The sequence below is a fragment of the Hydractinia symbiolongicarpus genome, chromosome 14, assembly GCF_029227915.1.
Source record: "Hydractinia symbiolongicarpus strain clone_291-10 chromosome 14, HSymV2.1, whole genome shotgun sequence".
NCBI classification, from domain to species: domain Eukaryota; kingdom Metazoa; phylum Cnidaria; class Hydrozoa; order Anthoathecata; family Hydractiniidae; genus Hydractinia; species Hydractinia symbiolongicarpus.
In genome coordinates this window covers 12258523-12275471 of record NC_079888.1, presented here as the reverse complement: position 1 = coordinate 12275471, position 16949 = coordinate 12258523, and the positions used below count along the sequence as shown (strand labels likewise).

Sequence of the window (16949 nt, the reverse complement as noted above, 5' to 3'; positions counted from 1 at the left end):
TTTTTTCAATCTTCTTAACCTAAACGTTTTTTAAATTTACGGACTAGAAGTCTTCCGATTCTTGCTTCTTTGTTTTGGTGTCATATATAACTTTCTACATAGAAAGCGTTGTATACTAATAAAGGAAAAGATGCAGAACAAGCAGTTAGGAGGAGTTTTAAACAGTCCATATACTGTCTGGAAATTTGAAATAGAACGTAAGTTTTGACATGAACCTAACATTTTGAAGAAAGTTCTAAATGTGGGAACTGTGATCACTTTCAGGCCTGTCAAAAACTTTGCCTAATTTTTTTTTCTATGTATTAAAAACTAAAAATCGTAGCGTATAGGATGGATGAGACAATTCAACCGTCTATTTTGTCCAGAATAATTACTGTAAGAAAAGTGTCGGCGAAAGAAGTTACCGTACAGCTATTTACACATACTACTGACACTTCCCACAAGCATGAAGAATTGAGAATTCAACAAACGCTCAATGTGTTTGTTTAACGTAGAAAGCATTCGCCAAACAAGAATACAAATGGTGACAATTACCACACGTGTGATGGTAAATGGCTGTCATTATTTTTTAGATAAACAAACAAAAGACATAATTGCTCGTTCACGATCGCTTTTAACACATTCATTAAGCGCACGCGCTTATATTAAAATATAAACAAAAGATTTAATCTTAATTTGTGAGAAAAAGTCTGCGAACTTTTCGCGAGATAAATAATATATAGATTACAAAAACCACCAGCTCCATAAAGGTAACTTAATCTTCTTTTCTTTTTTTTACCTATTTTACCTGCTGTTCTTTTTCTGGTTTCCTGTTTAAATTTTTTTTTACGAGTAAGTGCATTTACTGTATTTAATGTCATGTTCAAATTTGACAAAAGTTATTCCACCGTAACAGCTAGATCGACGTTTGTCTACCTTTTTTTCTTGTTAATTCTGGCTTGCCACACCTTTAGAACATGCTGTTCTTGAAGATATTTGGATTACTATACCAAATCCAATAAACTCTCAGAATGTTTGTTAAATATTTTAACTCTTAACCCTTCGACTAGATAGGACGCCAATTGGCGTCACAGCAAGACCGAAATACAGACTTGGCGTCTATTAGTCATAACTCGTAATCACTGAACTTTAAGATACCTAAATAGAGGCCTATTGAAAACAAATCAAACTTTCCATACAGCAGTGGTCTACAAAATAATTAAACCGCTGCGCAGTGGCGGCTGTTGGAATGGCGGCTAAGGATAGTTGATTTATCCACTTAGAACTGTAATCACGTTTTCAAATAAGGAATCATAATCATTCTCCACCAGCTCAAAGTTTAAACCATCACTGGCGTCCTAAAAATTCAGAAACAATATGGTTTGAGATTTCAGGACGACTAAAGTGAAAAAAAACGACCATGATACTTCTACGCATTTGAGTTTAGGTTTTTGTTCCACCAAACATTTTTGCAAGAAAAAATTGGGGCCTACAAGGTTTCTGAAGCAGAAACTAGACATGGTTACCTTCCAGAACTATTCCAAGACATGTATAATTATTCGTGGACTGTGTGCTCGCAGTAGCCAGTTTTTTTTCGTCATTAATATTTTAAACCATAGTAAATAAAACCGTTTTTAAGTTTGACTTTAAATTTAATACCGTAACTAGCATTGTTTCATGTGCGAATTGTTACTGTTTTTTTAATAAAATTTATCACTGCTTTTTTACACAGGAAAAGGGTATAGCTTTAGTGGAGCCCACTTGTATAATTTATTATTTTGAAATTTGAATAATTTAATACTTGGAGTAATTTAGCTGTTTAAACAACAGGGAGATATTTCGAAGCAACTTTTTAATCAAAGGCGTGTTTTTGCGTCATAGGTGAAAATTTTTGACTCTAGTACTAAAAATAGTTATAAACTAAATAAAAATATAAAGATTAAAACAATTAAATCAATTAAAAACATGACAGTAATTTAGTCATTATTGAGATACCATTCATGTATGGTCACGTGACATCATGCTCAACGTTAAAACTCAATTGCGTGGTTATTATTTTTATTCACACGTTGACATATAAATAACAGCATTTTAAAATATATGACAAATTAAAGAGTAGAAATTTTCGACTTATAAGGCGAATCACTAGAATAAATAATTTCATGGTAAATTATTAATGTATATCATACAAGGTTCCTTTAAAATTTATAAATTTGCATAAACAAGTGGGCAGTAGAGAGATGACACATTTTAAGATAGTCGAGATTTAAAAATCGCAAGTATGTAAGTTTTTCGCGATTATTATAACAACAAAAGTGCCGCCACGGCGGAGATCGGTAAAAGATAATTATATGTTAGTAACTTTTTTACATTAGCTAATCTTAATAGCTACATGTTTGTGTGAATTTGAACGAAGGCTTCCAACGTGCTTACCTTTTTTTAATTTAAAGTATGACAGTTTTCTTGAATTGTTTTTGATTTTGTCATTTTTGAAGTTTAAAGAAGCATGCCGGTACTACTTAAAAATGAAAAAGCTTATCAAATGTTCTTATAAAGTTTGTTCTGATAGAAAAACATGCAGCAGAAAAAAGATTCTGCATTGACGTGTGAAATGAGAATTTCTACATCCTTAGAATTGTCAATAACATTCTAATGCTAATACTGTATTTGCGAAGCTAATTTTTCGGAACTTCTATTGAAGAGTTTAAGCAATTGCTGTGCTTTCACCACTTTGGTAGCTCAAATAGGAGCTTTAAATGCACTAGGACCCCCTTCGCAGGACTCTCGTTGATAGCAGTACCGTCATATTCCATCCATATTTCTGTTAATAAGTCATATCAACTGAAATATAGATGTAAAGTTTTATATATTTTTGATGTCTTCTCATTACTCAAACTAATTAGTCTACCGTGGCACAAACCATTAATATAGATAAAATCTAATTGTTTATTGAATAAACAAATCTAAAACAAAAATTTTGTAATTAAGAAGTAGAATTTAAATCAAATTAAACCGTTTATACGTAAGGCATGTAGCTCTTCCTTGCCTAAATATTACTTCTAAACAAGACTCAAAATAGTAAATAAAGCAAGCCGTGCTTCATAGTGCTGCCAAGGCATTCCAGCATTCATTAAATATAGACACATAGCTAAACTTCCTGTTTCATGTTCCTTACGATGTTATAAAAAAAGAATGGACCATTTGTTCTTTCTTACTCGATGCTCCCCTGTATCACGCAGTTTAACTACATGCATACAAGGATTTTCTCCTCCCTCCTCCGTTTGTTTCTGTTTAATGTCGCTTCCCTTCTCCGGTGGTGAGAAAAATGGGACAATATGAGAAGATACAAAACTGTCTGAAAAGCATTACCTGTGAAAACAACAGTCTTGTTTACACGAACTTTTCATGTAGGTTCCCAGCTGCGCTGCCATTATGGAAAGCAAACAAAGGGGATATATTTATAAAGGGGAGTTATTTCCACATTTATTGATCGTCCTTTTCCCAGACAAAACACGTGACTAATTACCATTCTCAACGTATATGTAGCTATAAAAAGCAAAAAAAAATCATAAAAAATATTTATGAGTTGACTCGAAAATTAAAAGTAAATATCTATCTTGCTTTGGTCATGTGATCAATATAACCGCGTGTATGAAATTACTATTGTAAAGAGAATATACTTTTTTTTAGAATTAACTTTTTGTGTATTTTCACCAGGTGTGATAGAACACAAAGAGGTTTGGATCGGTTGAAAGATTTTTGATAGATAACTGTTGAATGTTTTCTGTTTAGATTTAACGTATGAATAGGTGATGTAAAGAAATAGAAGAACGAAATAAAATAGTCACAGAAGAATTACATATGTAAAAAATTATATAGACTAGTAAAAAGTTGAAGAAGGAATTAAAAACGAAAATAAGGATGGAGATAAAGTTTATTATTTCAAAATTAACCAAGAGTATCATTTTGTTCACGTTAGTTTTAAAAATCACGACCGGTGAGTTTTCAATTTCTTATTTTCAGTTGATTTTCATACTCTTGTTTCTAACAGTCATGCATTGCGCTAGAATTGACTGTTGTCAATCCAGAAACACCATCTATAATAATACTAAAGAATTGTTCCCAAAACCACTTTTAAATGTCAAAAGTCTTACAAAATTGGTGCCTTATGGACAAAAATCTGGCGCTGTGAGAATAGTTTGTAATAAAAGTTTGCAGGAGAGAGTATTAAACTTGTCGAAAAAGAAAAAAAAAAGGAAAACTTTTAAAACAACTGATTCAAATAAAATTTAGTTTCTTTGCTCATAAAAGTTTTTTTATCCTTGGTATTTAAAAAATAATCGTTAAAAACAAGTGCTGAAACAAACAAGATCACCAGGTCCCTTCTCTCAAACGCAATATTGTATAGTTTTCTGTTGAATTGTGAAAAGGTTGTTAGTGTCTCACGTACTAAATGTTTCCAAAGGGGATGTCTCTATCCTTATAATAGGTATTGTTGGGTACAAGGAGCTTTTTGCGTAGATGGCATCCATGGTTGGGACTTAAAATGTTTGGGTTGGCAAAAAAGGGTTGGTAAGAGTGCACGGAGGAATTTAAGCACGTTTTCTGCACTTGGAATACTGTTTACTCCTTCAACTTCTTTACAAAACAATAAAATCAATGCGGTGGAGTGCATAAAAATGAAATCTAAATCTAAATCTAGCCAATCTAAAAATGATTTTTACTTTACAGACCTGAAATTTGATAAATAAAATATAAAAAAATAAATAAATTATTAAGAATATAATAAAATAAAATGACTGTTTAATCACTCGGCACTTTTTACCGATTAAATATTATGAGAATAATAAAATTGCTTGCAGCCTTTCCTAGCTACATGAAGAGAGAGGCGATATTAAACCTTCGGTGTTAATATTTTAAGTTGTAAGTAATATCTACTAGTTATTTTACTTTCTTAACATTTGGTCCTGGGAACGAAGTTGATGTCTGAAACAACAGTCACTTCATGTAGCTTAGGTGTATATATAATTGCTCCCTGACATCAAACACTTCTCAGACTTTTTATTGAACTGTTTCATACCGTTTCACTACCATGGTTGCTTAGCAACGAAGAATGATATTAAAATGGAAAATGATCACACGGAAAGGAAAGGAATAAAAAATAAACACAAAAATAAATAAATAAAATAACAATCCTTGATTCAAATCAAAATGGCGGTTGCTATATTAAAATATTCATCTTGTTTTGATCATGTTTTGATCAATTTTGTTTCTGCATAATTTAAATCAAATTCCACAAACCACGTGTTGTTGTAAACACTTCGATGTCGTTGAGTCACTGCATATAAGTTGTTTTCCTTTTCTCCTTGTTTAAACGCTGACTACAAGCTAAAAGTAAGCTTTGACCAATAGAATGTCTCTAAATAAATCATAAAGGCGGCATGTGTGAAGATCAACCTCAACTTCATAGCTTTTTGTTTTAGTTTGTTGTCCTTATAAGGAGATAAGGTGGGGTCTAGGCAGGAGGTGATAGAAAGTTAAGCGTGGCATTTGATAAGCAAGTGAATCACCTGACATATAAACTTTCTCCTAGTAGCCTCGTTTCGACTTCCAATTGGTCCTTAAAAAAAGTCAGAAAAATCTAGGAACGAGCTTGTTAGTATTTTTCTTATCATGCTCTAACTGTAGCATAAGATCGTAGTGCAGCGAGAGATAAAAAAAGTTGTTGTTGAAATTTGGAATTTATTCAGAACGTCCGAATTTTTTTCTGGGTAAAAATCGGGCAAATCAATTTATTATTTTAAAAATACAAGATAATTTGCAAACTTTCTTTTCTTTTATATGTTCTTCATGACGAATGCGTTTCTTGATTTGGAATGGTGTTCAGTCGGTGTTCAGTCAGTCAGCAATGCAACTCAAAGTAACGATAAAAGCTTGTCTCAAATTTTTGTCAGAAATACGTCTAACAAAATTAATGAACAAAAATTTAAATAAGTCTATATCTAAAACATTTTGGCTTTTTATATTCATCTCAAATACTAGTGCTAAGGCTACACACTACACAACCTTTATCCATCCTTACAGGCTTTATTAAAAGCCTAAAAAAAGGAAATAGGCAAATTCTTCTGCACATTATAATCTTAAAAGTTGTACGTTCAAAGACAGCTCAAGAGGCTTTTAGTTGCTGAAAGAGCAGCATAGATTTTGCTAACTTGCATTAAAAAGGGGGAAAATCATAGGACTATAAAGGTTTTTCTCACACGTCAGTTGCTGTTAGCAACACGTGACAGGACATTCCGTCCATTTTCCTGATGACAGTATCTTACCGGAGGTGTCTTGTCAGACAAGTCTAGCTTTTAAAAACCCAGACAGCTATTAAAATTCCTGGAATACATATCACTGTCAGAATCCTGGCAAATTTAATAACAATATTCAACATCCTTCCTTATACTCCGCTACTTATTTCCCTTTATTCGCATTTGCTTATCTTTATAATATGGTATTAACACAGACGCTTTTATTAGAAGTAAATAAATCAATACAAAGTTCAGTTGGTTTTTTGTCACGGAATGATTGACGTCAATTGGCATAGAGAAAAGTATTCCATTTCTATTTTAAAATTAAAATTAAAATTAGTAAAGTTAAAATGAATGACGCACGGTTGCAACTGGAACAAACAAAATTGTAAAAAATAAAAAGTTTTCTGAGCTTTATGTGATTTAAAATGGCTGTCTGGAATTTTAAATAGCTATTCTTTTTATGAAAAAAAATGGATGTACAATTTTTTTTGTGCAAAGCTGGGGCGCACGGTGTTGTTTTGTTATTGTTTCCATAAGAAAAAATCTGGTTAAGACATGTTGTTGTTTAGCACTTCCAAATAACAAGGACCATTCATGCGCATTTTCATGTCAGGGTTTTTTTTTTTGCAGTGTTATTTCTCGTATCCACGAAAAAGGTTAAGATATTCCTCCCTTCCCTTTCCTGACGCATTTTTTGTGACAGTTATGAGTCAGATTTGAGTACTTTATCGGGAAAAAAATGTTGACAGAAGATTTTAGCAAAGAATTTTTAGGCCGAAAATATTCACTTGCACTAAGTGTGGTCAGTTTTTTTTAATAATCCACAATAAAACAGTTTTGCGAAAATAAATTTTGTGAAATAAAAATGGATATAAAGTACTCATTTATTTATCTATCTGAAAAAGTTTAAAATTTGACATTCTGCCTCTTATAAAAGTCTGGCTTGGTTTGTAAGAATTTTAGCTGGTGAGCTTTTAAATGTGATCACATTTAAGGACGTTCTTTTAATTTAAATTATCTTTTGTTACCATAGCAACAAGCAAACAATGCAGTCAGAACTTACAAGGATCACAAGGAACAATAAGCACACCGAATTATCCCGAAAATTATCCCGCAGAAAGTTCATGCATATGGACAATTACAGTACCAAAGAAGCATTATATCGAACTCACATTCGTTGATTTTGACGTCGAACCGTACGAAGACTGTAAGACGGATGTTTTGGAAGTTAAAGATGGCGGAGATATCAACTCACCTATGATTGGTGAGAATTAATTTTACCACCAGTTATCAAACACGATAAAAATCTTCTTCATTCTTTTGAAATAAGCTCGTCTTCCAATTGATCTTTTTTTGTTAAAAACTCTAAACATTTAGCGGATTTAGCGCATACATACTGCGAAGTGTCTTCATTTTTGCTAAACAGTAGGTACATGTGCTAATTGTTTCGCCGCAAAAAAATTGACCCTCTTTGCTTCTTATTGGCCGTTTAAAAACTTTATAAAGTTCGGATTTTTTGGAAGAACTTGTAATTCTCTATAAAATTATTGTAAGAAATAAAAAAGTGCCCTGTCGTAAGCATTCGGTGAGAAGAAACAAAAGTTCTAGTAAACGTTTCACTGAAAAAAGGCCTGGCACTAATGACATCACCATATAGACAATTTAAAAAAAAATTCTATTTTAAAATGACAGAGAAAATAAAAATGAATCCTTCGGTATTTTAGGAATCATGGTTAATAACACAGAATGGGTTCGTATAAAAGGTAACTTTAAATTAAATAACACATAATTAAAGAATATATAATAATAATAAATATTAAATAAAAATAAAAAAAAATGTATAAATTAAAAACTAAATGTCATTAATCCCATAACACAAAGTATATCACAGAAAAAAAAAGAAAAAAAACACTTTTTCGCGTGTACTGATAATGTCTTATTTGCTTTTAGGCGGTCAGTATTGTAACAAACGACGTCCTCCTAAGGTAATCACCTCAACATTTAACAAACTTCGACTTTGGTTTCAATCAGACAGTACGATTGAGATGAAAGGATTCAAAGCTACCTTCGTAGCATTGAAGGAGAAAGGTATGACTTCTTGACAATCTCGTCACCACCAGAGTCAACCTTGTTCCCAAGGCCTTTTTTTCATTTTGATATTATAAATAGCGGGAAAAATTGACTATTCTTTCTGTGTCCGATATCAAAAAGCAAAAAATGTCCTGGGGACGAGATGAAATTAGAGTTAAAATGCTGCCAATAAGAGGTGGGACACTCTCTATAAAGGCTAGGAATTAATGCTTGAAAAATTTTTTATTTTAATTTCGGGGTTAGAGAAGAACGGTATTTCATTTTCGCGGTTAAAGAAACTGTCAAAAATCGTTAATATATATGTAAGTATGAGAAAAAAAGTTTCTGTAACCGACTTTTAACTGTTCTAGCTGGCTCTAACATTACTTGTTGTTCAGAAAAATGTTTTACATTAAATTCTTAAAGCATTTTAATTTTGAGGTTGACGAAACTAAATTATTGCGATATTTTAATTTCGCGGGTCAAGCAACATTTTCATGCCGCAAAATGTTCATGTTACAAAGTAAACAAGTTACTGGTAAGGTAAACAAAATAAATTAATTGCAAGATAAGCAGGCATAATCAACTGTAAGGGAATACCTATATTTAGAATGCGGTGGTGAAATAAATGCTGTGCATGGAGAAATTACGACCCCCCGGTTCCCCTTGCATTATCCACGCAATCGAAAATGCGAGTGGAAGATCAAGGTTCCCAAGGGAAAATATGTTGCTCTTCGATTTCTGTTTTTCGAAGTGGAATCAACATGCCAAAGTGGAGGCACGTGTAAATGCAGGGACTCCGTGGTAATTACTGATGGACATTCAAATAATGCAAAAACAATTGGACAGTAAGTTTATCACGCTCAAAATTTATACTTCCATATCTCTGCAAACTATAATTTATTTAATTATTAAAGGTATTGTTTTGATGCCCCTCCACCATTGGTGACTTCTGGTAACGAAGTATCAGTTAAATTTCATTCCGACCTCTACGGAAGATTGCAAGGTTTCCGAGCGATTTTCACCCAATCATCCACTGAACGTAAGTTTTTATTTAAATCAAATCAAACCAATTTTTGTAAGCATGCATTGGGAGAATATTTTCCACTGATTCATCAAGACTGATCTGGACAGCAAATTTAGCGACAAACTATAACGTGTTCTTCGTATTGTAACGTTTAGGTTGTGGTGGAGATTTCTTTATAAAAAACGGAACAATCGAGTCGCCAAACTTTAATCCAGCGAGGCACTTAACATACCCTGCGTTTAGTGAATGCGTTTGGACGATAACAACGGATAAGAATCAGTATATATCCTTACATATCGCCTACATGGATGTTCTAATGTCAAAGAGGGGCGACTGTGCTGATGACTACATTGAAATCCGTGATGGTCCTACAGAAACGTCGCCTCTTCTCGGTAAAATTTACACAAAAACAACAAACGTTGTTTTACTGTTAAATCTGCTGCTTGTATCATTAAACTTTAATTATCAATAATTTTAAATGTAACCTCGTAAGCCATTTTTGTTAGCTTAAAAACGTATAATATCCCGGGAGCAAGGTTGGTTGATTAATAATAAATAGCCAATAAATATCCATTAAAGCTTGACTATGTTCAGCTAAAAACAATTCTATTTTAGTCTTTTTCTAACTTCAGTTCTTCGTTTTTTTCAGGACATTACTGTAACATGTTTTACCCCAAAGTGATTATATCACGTGGTCAAGCCATGTACATTCGTTTCCATAGTAACGCAGAAATGGCTGGCAAGGGATTCCAAATTATGTTCAAAACGCATAAAAAGAGTAAGTGTACTTGACATTTAGAGGTGAAGATAGAGGGCGAAAAAATCCAGTGTCACGCCGTTCATACGGTCTTATCCCTTCTCAAGTATATGATTACGTTATATTTTTCAGCATGCTCCGAGTCGCTTGGTATGGAAGATGGGCGCATTGACAGACTAAATGTGTTAACATCATCAAACTTTAAAATAGCTCACAAACCTCATATACTGGGCGCAGATTTTGGGCGTTTAAATGGTCCATTCGCGTGGTGTAGCGCAGTAAGCCAGTTGGAATTGCTTTTGACAATGCTATGAAGTTGTTTGAGTTATTTACTGCAAATTAGTGACTCGTTTATTTTTTATATTACACAAACAACGAAACAAGCAGTTGAGCAGTATCGTTTTTTTTTTACCAGGAATCGAAAATCTAATTTAAGTTGCCACAACTTTGCCACAACTTGCTTAGATGATAAAAAAACCCTAAATACTCTGAGTATTGACAATCCCACCACACATAATAACGTATGAAGCTGTAAGAAAAAATAAGATTTAGATTTTCCTATTTTAGGAAAGGAAATCCAAGTTTCTTGGTGAATACTTTGAAATCACTTTTCCACAAGTAACAAAAGTCACACGTATAGCTACACAGGTAGGAAATATTTCTCGGCTTTTTTGTTTTATCTTGTATTGAAGTTTCTTACAATTTCTTTAAAATTTTATTCTGGTAGTACATATGCATGGTTTCACCAAGCCTTTCTACCACCATTGTCAATAAGCCCTTTCATTAAAGCATTCTTCGTCGTAGCTTCTAGCGTTTAGTATCGGGGTAGGCGCGGTAGATTTTTTTATGGCCGCGATGCCTGTATTTCGAAAGTAATGACAGTCAACTTTCTAGCAGACGGTCATCTCTTTAAATAACAAGTAAAAATTCAGAAAACGCTGCCATCTTTAATGTAACGGAAATTGAACGTGTTGAGCGCCGACGTTTAAACGCTAGGAGCTGCAGTTTAATGAACTTGGTATACGTTTTCGATGTAATAGTTCATAATATTCGTTCAAATCAAATTAAAATTTTGATAATAATAATATTCATAGGGCTACACGATGTATGGAAATACATATTACGTCACAAAGTACAAAGTATTGTATACAACTGGAAAGAAATTAAAACATTATGCAAGCTATGTAGATACGGAAAGAAAAAACCCGTACACAGTAGGTGCTCTTATCGTCTATAATTATACTTCTTTTTCAGAAGTCGGTTACAATGACAACTACAATAAAATTGCAGTAACAAAAGTCTAAAGATACAAATGAATAATTTTCGATAAGGCACATTAATGGTAATGTCACTATTTCTGTTCTACAGATTGTATCTGGATTGTATCTAGGAATTTAGAAAATGTATGTCAACCGTTCGTACGGTTAGGCAGTATTACCATAAAAACCAATTTATCTTTTTGCGAGGTAGATTCAATCACTAAAATCATTTCTGTCGACGTCAAGTATGTTAATGTTTGCAATGCAATTTTTGGTATATGCGTTTGCATGTGAATATGCAACATTTTTCATGGAGGTCACGTGCTTTGCTGTTTCTTTAGTTATTTGGTGGAAACAGATTTTATAACGTAACGAAGGAGAACATACTCACTCCATCGGTGGCGGTGAAAAAAATTCGTATTCAGCCATTGGATTACCAATCAGGTCGGCGAATACACGTGTGCATGCGCGTGGAAGTTTACGGCTGTAAAGTGGATACTGGAGGTAGTATGATTTTTTGTATCAAAATAGACTGAATGAAAAACAGGCGTAAATGGCGTTAGTGGTTAAAACGGGCGTACAATGGTCTTTTCTTTGGCACAATTGAATAGTGATTATTCGATAACCTTTTCACACATCTTTTTTAATGTGACGCCCGAATTAAGGAAGGCAACAGGTCCTGAGTACATGGCTGCCAACAGGTCTGAAAAAAAGAGGTGTAAAGAAAAAGAAGTTAAACATCAAAGTTCACCATTTAACTTCTGTATTTTACATTACATTGTTTAAAATCTTTTAGACAGCGGTGAAACATTGACGGAACCAGAAAAGACGATTAACTACAGCACGTACAAGAAAACCACAAGTACATGGGTAATCTCACCGGAAGCTTCTTCAAGTCGTAATACTTTATACCTGTTTCATGTTGTCGCATTACAAGCAGACTGTGCTACTTCAAGACTGCGCATATCGTATGATGGTCACACTCATACGGCAAATGAAACGTTCTGTGATTCAAAGAAGCCAGGCGTTTACGTCATGCCAATGTCTAGGCAAATATGGATGAACTTTGAAAGTTTCAAACTTCCTGAAGAAATTCAAGGTGTAAAATTCACTTACACGAGAGAAGATTTAGGTAGGTTTTGGCATTTGAAGATTTTTAGTGCGATTAACATCGTTAATTTCCTCGATGTTGATACCGGTTGTGATCCAATGCGTTTTAATTTTAGCAACCATTATTCTCGGCACTAGGGATGTGCAATTACTATGGCGTTTTTTATATTTTATTTCAAAGTTAAGAAAAGAATATACTAAAAATAATAAAGAAAGAAAGAAAGAAAGTTTGCTTTTCAATATTTTTTCGATACACCTTTCCAGCTTCTCTTGCTAACGTATATAATTTGAAGAAATATAAAAAGCATAGATAGATGAAAAGATGTGCAGCTAGCTTACAAAAATCGAGGAATATACCCTGTCTTTTATTTGCAGGAGGAACCATGGCATAGATGATGAGGTTTGGAGTATTTTATGCTCATTGTGAGCTACTCAGGCCGGCGATATGCTAGATAACTTATTGCAATATCCAACAGGTCACACAGTGTGCCTTCCCAATCATCTTTTTCACATGACTGGATTTATGGTAACACTCACTCGTCCATATTGAATTCCCGCCAAGAGGAACTGAATCTCAAGCGGTCTTCTGCGCACAATGCGAGAGTTATTGCAACAAGCTACGGTGCCACCATTAGCTTTTAATAGAATAGAAAACTTAAGACAGTGATTTTTTTGTTGTTGTAACTTCCTGGAGGTCCTAATATTTTTCTCTGCTTTCTTAACTCAGGGTTTGGTCGACTCATAACATCCCAACATGGTGTGATAAATGGAGTACATGAAATATTATCTCGAGTAAACAAGACAAGCACCTGGTTGTTCAAGCTACCAAAAGGTAGTCGAATAAATTTGGAATTTAAAAGGGTGCATTTTCCCGAAAGAAATCAAGGATCCTACCTACTAGTCAAAGCTGGCTTGACAGGTAGGCTAATAATAAAATACATACAACTCTCGCTGACAGGTATTTTAAGGTGTTTAAAATCGGAGAAGACATATTTTACAAATTGAAAACTTTCGTTTAACAGAGTATAATGTACATTGTCTCTTACAGCTTCGTCGCACATTATTCAAAATTTAGCTGGTGTACAGTCGCCTTTCGCGTTTGTGTACTCAAAGAACGAACTTCGTATTGAATACCATCCTGGCCACACGGAAACATCAAATATGAAACGTCGTGGAGAAGGATTCAACCTAAAATATTCAGTCTGGCAAGAAGGCGTTACACGTAAGTGCGTTACACTACATTTCTTGATCACTACAAAGATACCATTCTCGACACTACCATGGTTACAGATGCTAATACATCGCACTATACGTTAATACCTAAACTGCACACACCATAGACACACGCACGTACACCTCACTTTCAAGACTTTTCTTTAATGAATTACTTCGAGTCGACTATCAATTAAAGAAAATCTGTCTCTTTGGTTTAAAGTTTCCATTAAAACTCTGTCGTTTTCAGCTTTTAACGTTAAAAGAGGTAACGTGACGTGTACATTCCCGCCTTTACAACGCTACATTTATCAACACGAAACACAAACCAAAAGTAACGGCCATGCGCGTACTTAATACTCTCTTTACACGATAACATCCACTATTTTTTAATGCACTGTTCACCGTGAGAATTTAATACTAACTTTACACGATAACAACTAGTACGCACTGATTTGTATTGCACTGTTCACACTTAGTATTTATTATCTAGGTAAACAAAATACACACTGACACCATACCCAACATCATATATACTAGGTGAGTCAAACCATGGAACATTCATCCATTCATTCAATACTCATTCACTTTATTTATGCTTATGTTATGCAGACACATCATTCACTTCTTTCAAAAAAAATGCTCGCCCAAAAAAATTTTCCAAACCTCACACAATTTGTTTACGGTTGGGTGGTAAAGGGCTACTGAAAATCAAGTACCATTTAAATCACAAGACCTGTGTGACCACTGACTTCCAAAAAGTCAGTTCAAAAAGGTTTCTGCCCTTTTTTAAATAAATTTGCTCAACAAAACAGGAATTTTAATGGCGAAAACAACACACGCAAACACCTCCCATAACACGGTTATTTTGTCTGCCATCCGTTTGCATCATCTGGTGACTTAAACAGCCAAAACAAAGAAAAAAAGTTTTTTGCAACTTTCCAGGGTGTTTTTTTGGAGTATTTTATAATTGCAGTAGTAAAGTTTTTCATTGGTAATGTCCACCCTAAAAAGGCAAACCATAGGAAAACTAAAAAAAATGTGTTTGTTTTCACGACCGAGACTTTTTACAGCAATAGGATTGTTTAAAGGCGGAAAAGTGTATCGTAATTACATTTCTAGGACGTCTTCAAACGGATCATTCTCAATAAAATTCATATATTTTTTTCTGATAAAAGATTATCATCTACTAGTACTTTAACTTCGTTTTGCTACTAAGGGGCTGATTACATGAAATTTCAACCACGTCAACCAGGAGATCGCGCGCTCTTTGAGAAACCTTTATAAATTTTAAATCAAGATTACATGAGAAGCCGGAACAAAAATCACCTCGATACAAAATTTCATCCCGACAGTAGCTTGGCGAAATACTGGTTAAACGGCACGAAATGTTTCCATAAATTGTTTTACCCAGGCTAGTCGTGGAGAAGATCGTCTAAGCAGGGCAGGAGAAATTTCTTCCTGACTATATATATTTAATGTAATACTGAGTTAAAAAATTGTCCCAATAAACCGATTTAAAAATCCCCTGGCTAACCGGAATCCACGTAACCAGCCCCTAAAAAACAGATGCCGAATCAATTTTAAATAACTTGTTGTTATTTTAGAAGAAAGGAGAAAACGCCGTATCAAAAGACGACGTCGGTCGGTAAAAAGCGACAGCTATGTTCATACACAACATTTCACGTTATTACTAATATCTCTGTTGCTGTCAAGAACGCATGGTTGAACATGAATGTATGAGTAAAGATCATAAAAGTGGAGAACTGAAGAAGTTATATTCTTGAATAACCAAGGAAAGTAAATGGAAGGCTTGAAAGTAACGAAGATTTACTTTTTTTATCGGATCCTACAATACAAGACACGCAAAAAAAAACAAAAAAAAACTTATAGACAATTCGCAAAACTTGAGCCACCGTAATCCCGGTTTCCAGCTCTTTGCCTCGCTTTTATAAAAGAGGACGGCTAGCTGTAAGAGAACAAATGGTTAGTAAGAAAACAGCTAGCAGTTGGATTATGGTAAAAATTCCGTTTAGGGTAGTAAATGTACGCTTAGTGTGGTAGATAGATAGAAAACAAGAACTTTTAAATATTTTAATAAATTAAATAAATTATGCAGAATATTTATAGAAGTTTATATGCGTAACGCCATACTTGCGTTGTCACTGGCAACCAAAAAGCATGAAGGTTAGTGATCAAGCAAGTCTTTAGGAACTCCTTAAGTTCCATTTGTTTTCTTTATGCTTCTGCAGGGCAGCTTATTTCCCTGGATCATAATTAAGATTACCTTTTAAATTCTTATATATTTTTCTCCTACGCTAGTTTTGTTAGAGGAAAACTTTTTAATAACCATGTTGAAATGTGACCTACGCATTTTTAGCTAGTAACCTTGTGGAAATGAGACCTAAGCATTCCTTGTTAGCGTTTCAGTTGTTCATTTATTGCTTCTGCCCCGCGACTGTACACTTAAATTTTGCGTTTCACGCTGGCGACTTTGTTACCAGCTCTTAGTTTTTTGTTTAATCTGATTTCTCTCTATTTTTATTTTCATTTTTTTGGACCAGGAAGGTATGTATATATGAAATAGAAGTTTTTATTTAAACTTGTACATTTGCAATTTTTTAAATTCGACAGTGTAAATTATTTAAACTGGTAAAGAACAAATATACCATAAAAAATATGTCAGGCTTTATACAAGTTCTGTAAAATGAGGTTCCGTAAAATGAGGGTACCTGTCTTTTCCACGTTTTTTAGGACTGCAACTTGTCATGGACGACAAATAATTATATTCAACTGTAAAACTTTTAACATGGCGGTAAAAGGGGTGATTATGAAACAGAAATTCCGTCCGGCTGATAATAAGCTTCCATAACTGCACGGTTCAACGTTTTGAACAGTTATCACTTTAAAACAATTTCAATTATAATGAAAGAGAACTACTTTGTTCATCACTAACATACTGCCTGGCAGTGAGCGGGATTCGATCCGCGGTCCCCATAACTGTGTAGTGTAGTGGGTTCGTCTGCGGCTCCCAGTTATGGGGACCGCGGATCGAATCCCGCTCACTGCCAGGCAGTATGTTAGTGATGAACAAAGTAATTCTCTTTCATTATGACTTACACGCATTATACTCGCCCGTCATGATCAGAGGTCTGATCGGGGTGAAGCATTCTCTGTTGAGAATGAAATACGAATGTGCTATGATAAATATTCACCTATGTAATTTCAATTATGAT

The 16949-nt window shown here is 34.0% G+C and overlaps 1 protein-coding gene across 8 annotated transcripts; it reads left to right on the top strand.

Moving 5' to 3' along the window:
• Positions 1-2210: 2210 nt before the first annotated feature.
• Positions 2211-16393, top strand: LOC130625784 (cubilin-like). Of its 8 annotated transcripts, none has more exons than XM_057440889.1 (17): positions 2211-2258; positions 3772-3976; positions 7312-7542; positions 8003-8041; positions 8229-8366; positions 8959-9196; positions 9266-9390; positions 9531-9767; positions 10025-10153; positions 10265-10410; positions 10700-10780; positions 11227-11346; positions 11733-11895; positions 12188-12523; positions 13229-13420; positions 13550-13723; positions 15321-16393. In XM_057440889.1, exons 2-17 carry the CDS (start codon positions 3901-3903, stop codon positions 15440-15442), a joined length of 2547 nt encoding a protein of 848 aa, XP_057296872.1. In that variant the 5' UTR covers positions 2211-2258; positions 3772-3900; the 3' UTR covers positions 15443-16393. The 8 variants fall into 8 exon arrangements, with proteins under 8 accessions (XP_057296872.1, XP_057296871.1, XP_057296873.1 ...); XM_057440888.1 differs by having other exon boundaries at positions 2212-2332; XM_057440894.1 differs by lacking the exons at positions 2211-2258; positions 3772-3976 and adding exons at positions 3994-5899; positions 14207-14253 and having other exon boundaries at positions 15324-16393.
• The last annotated feature ends 556 nt before the right edge of the window (positions 16394-16949 follow it).

What these genes read in the sequence shown, in the direction of transcription:
- LOC130625784 (XM_057440887.1), top strand. Translation starts at nt 5,821, where the DNA reads ATGTTCTTCATGACGAATGCGTTTCTTGATTTGGAATGGTGTTCAGTC. An exon ending in CATTCGCGTGGTGTAGCGCA is followed by an intron (nt 10,411 to 10,699) that starts GTAAGCCAGTTG and finishes TTCCTATTTTAG; the next exon opens with GAAAGGAAATCCAAGTTTCT. An exon ending in TTACACGAGAGAAGATTTAG is followed by an intron (nt 12,524 to 13,228) that starts GTAGGTTTTGGC and finishes TTCTTAACTCAG; the next exon opens with GGTTTGGTCGACTCATAACA.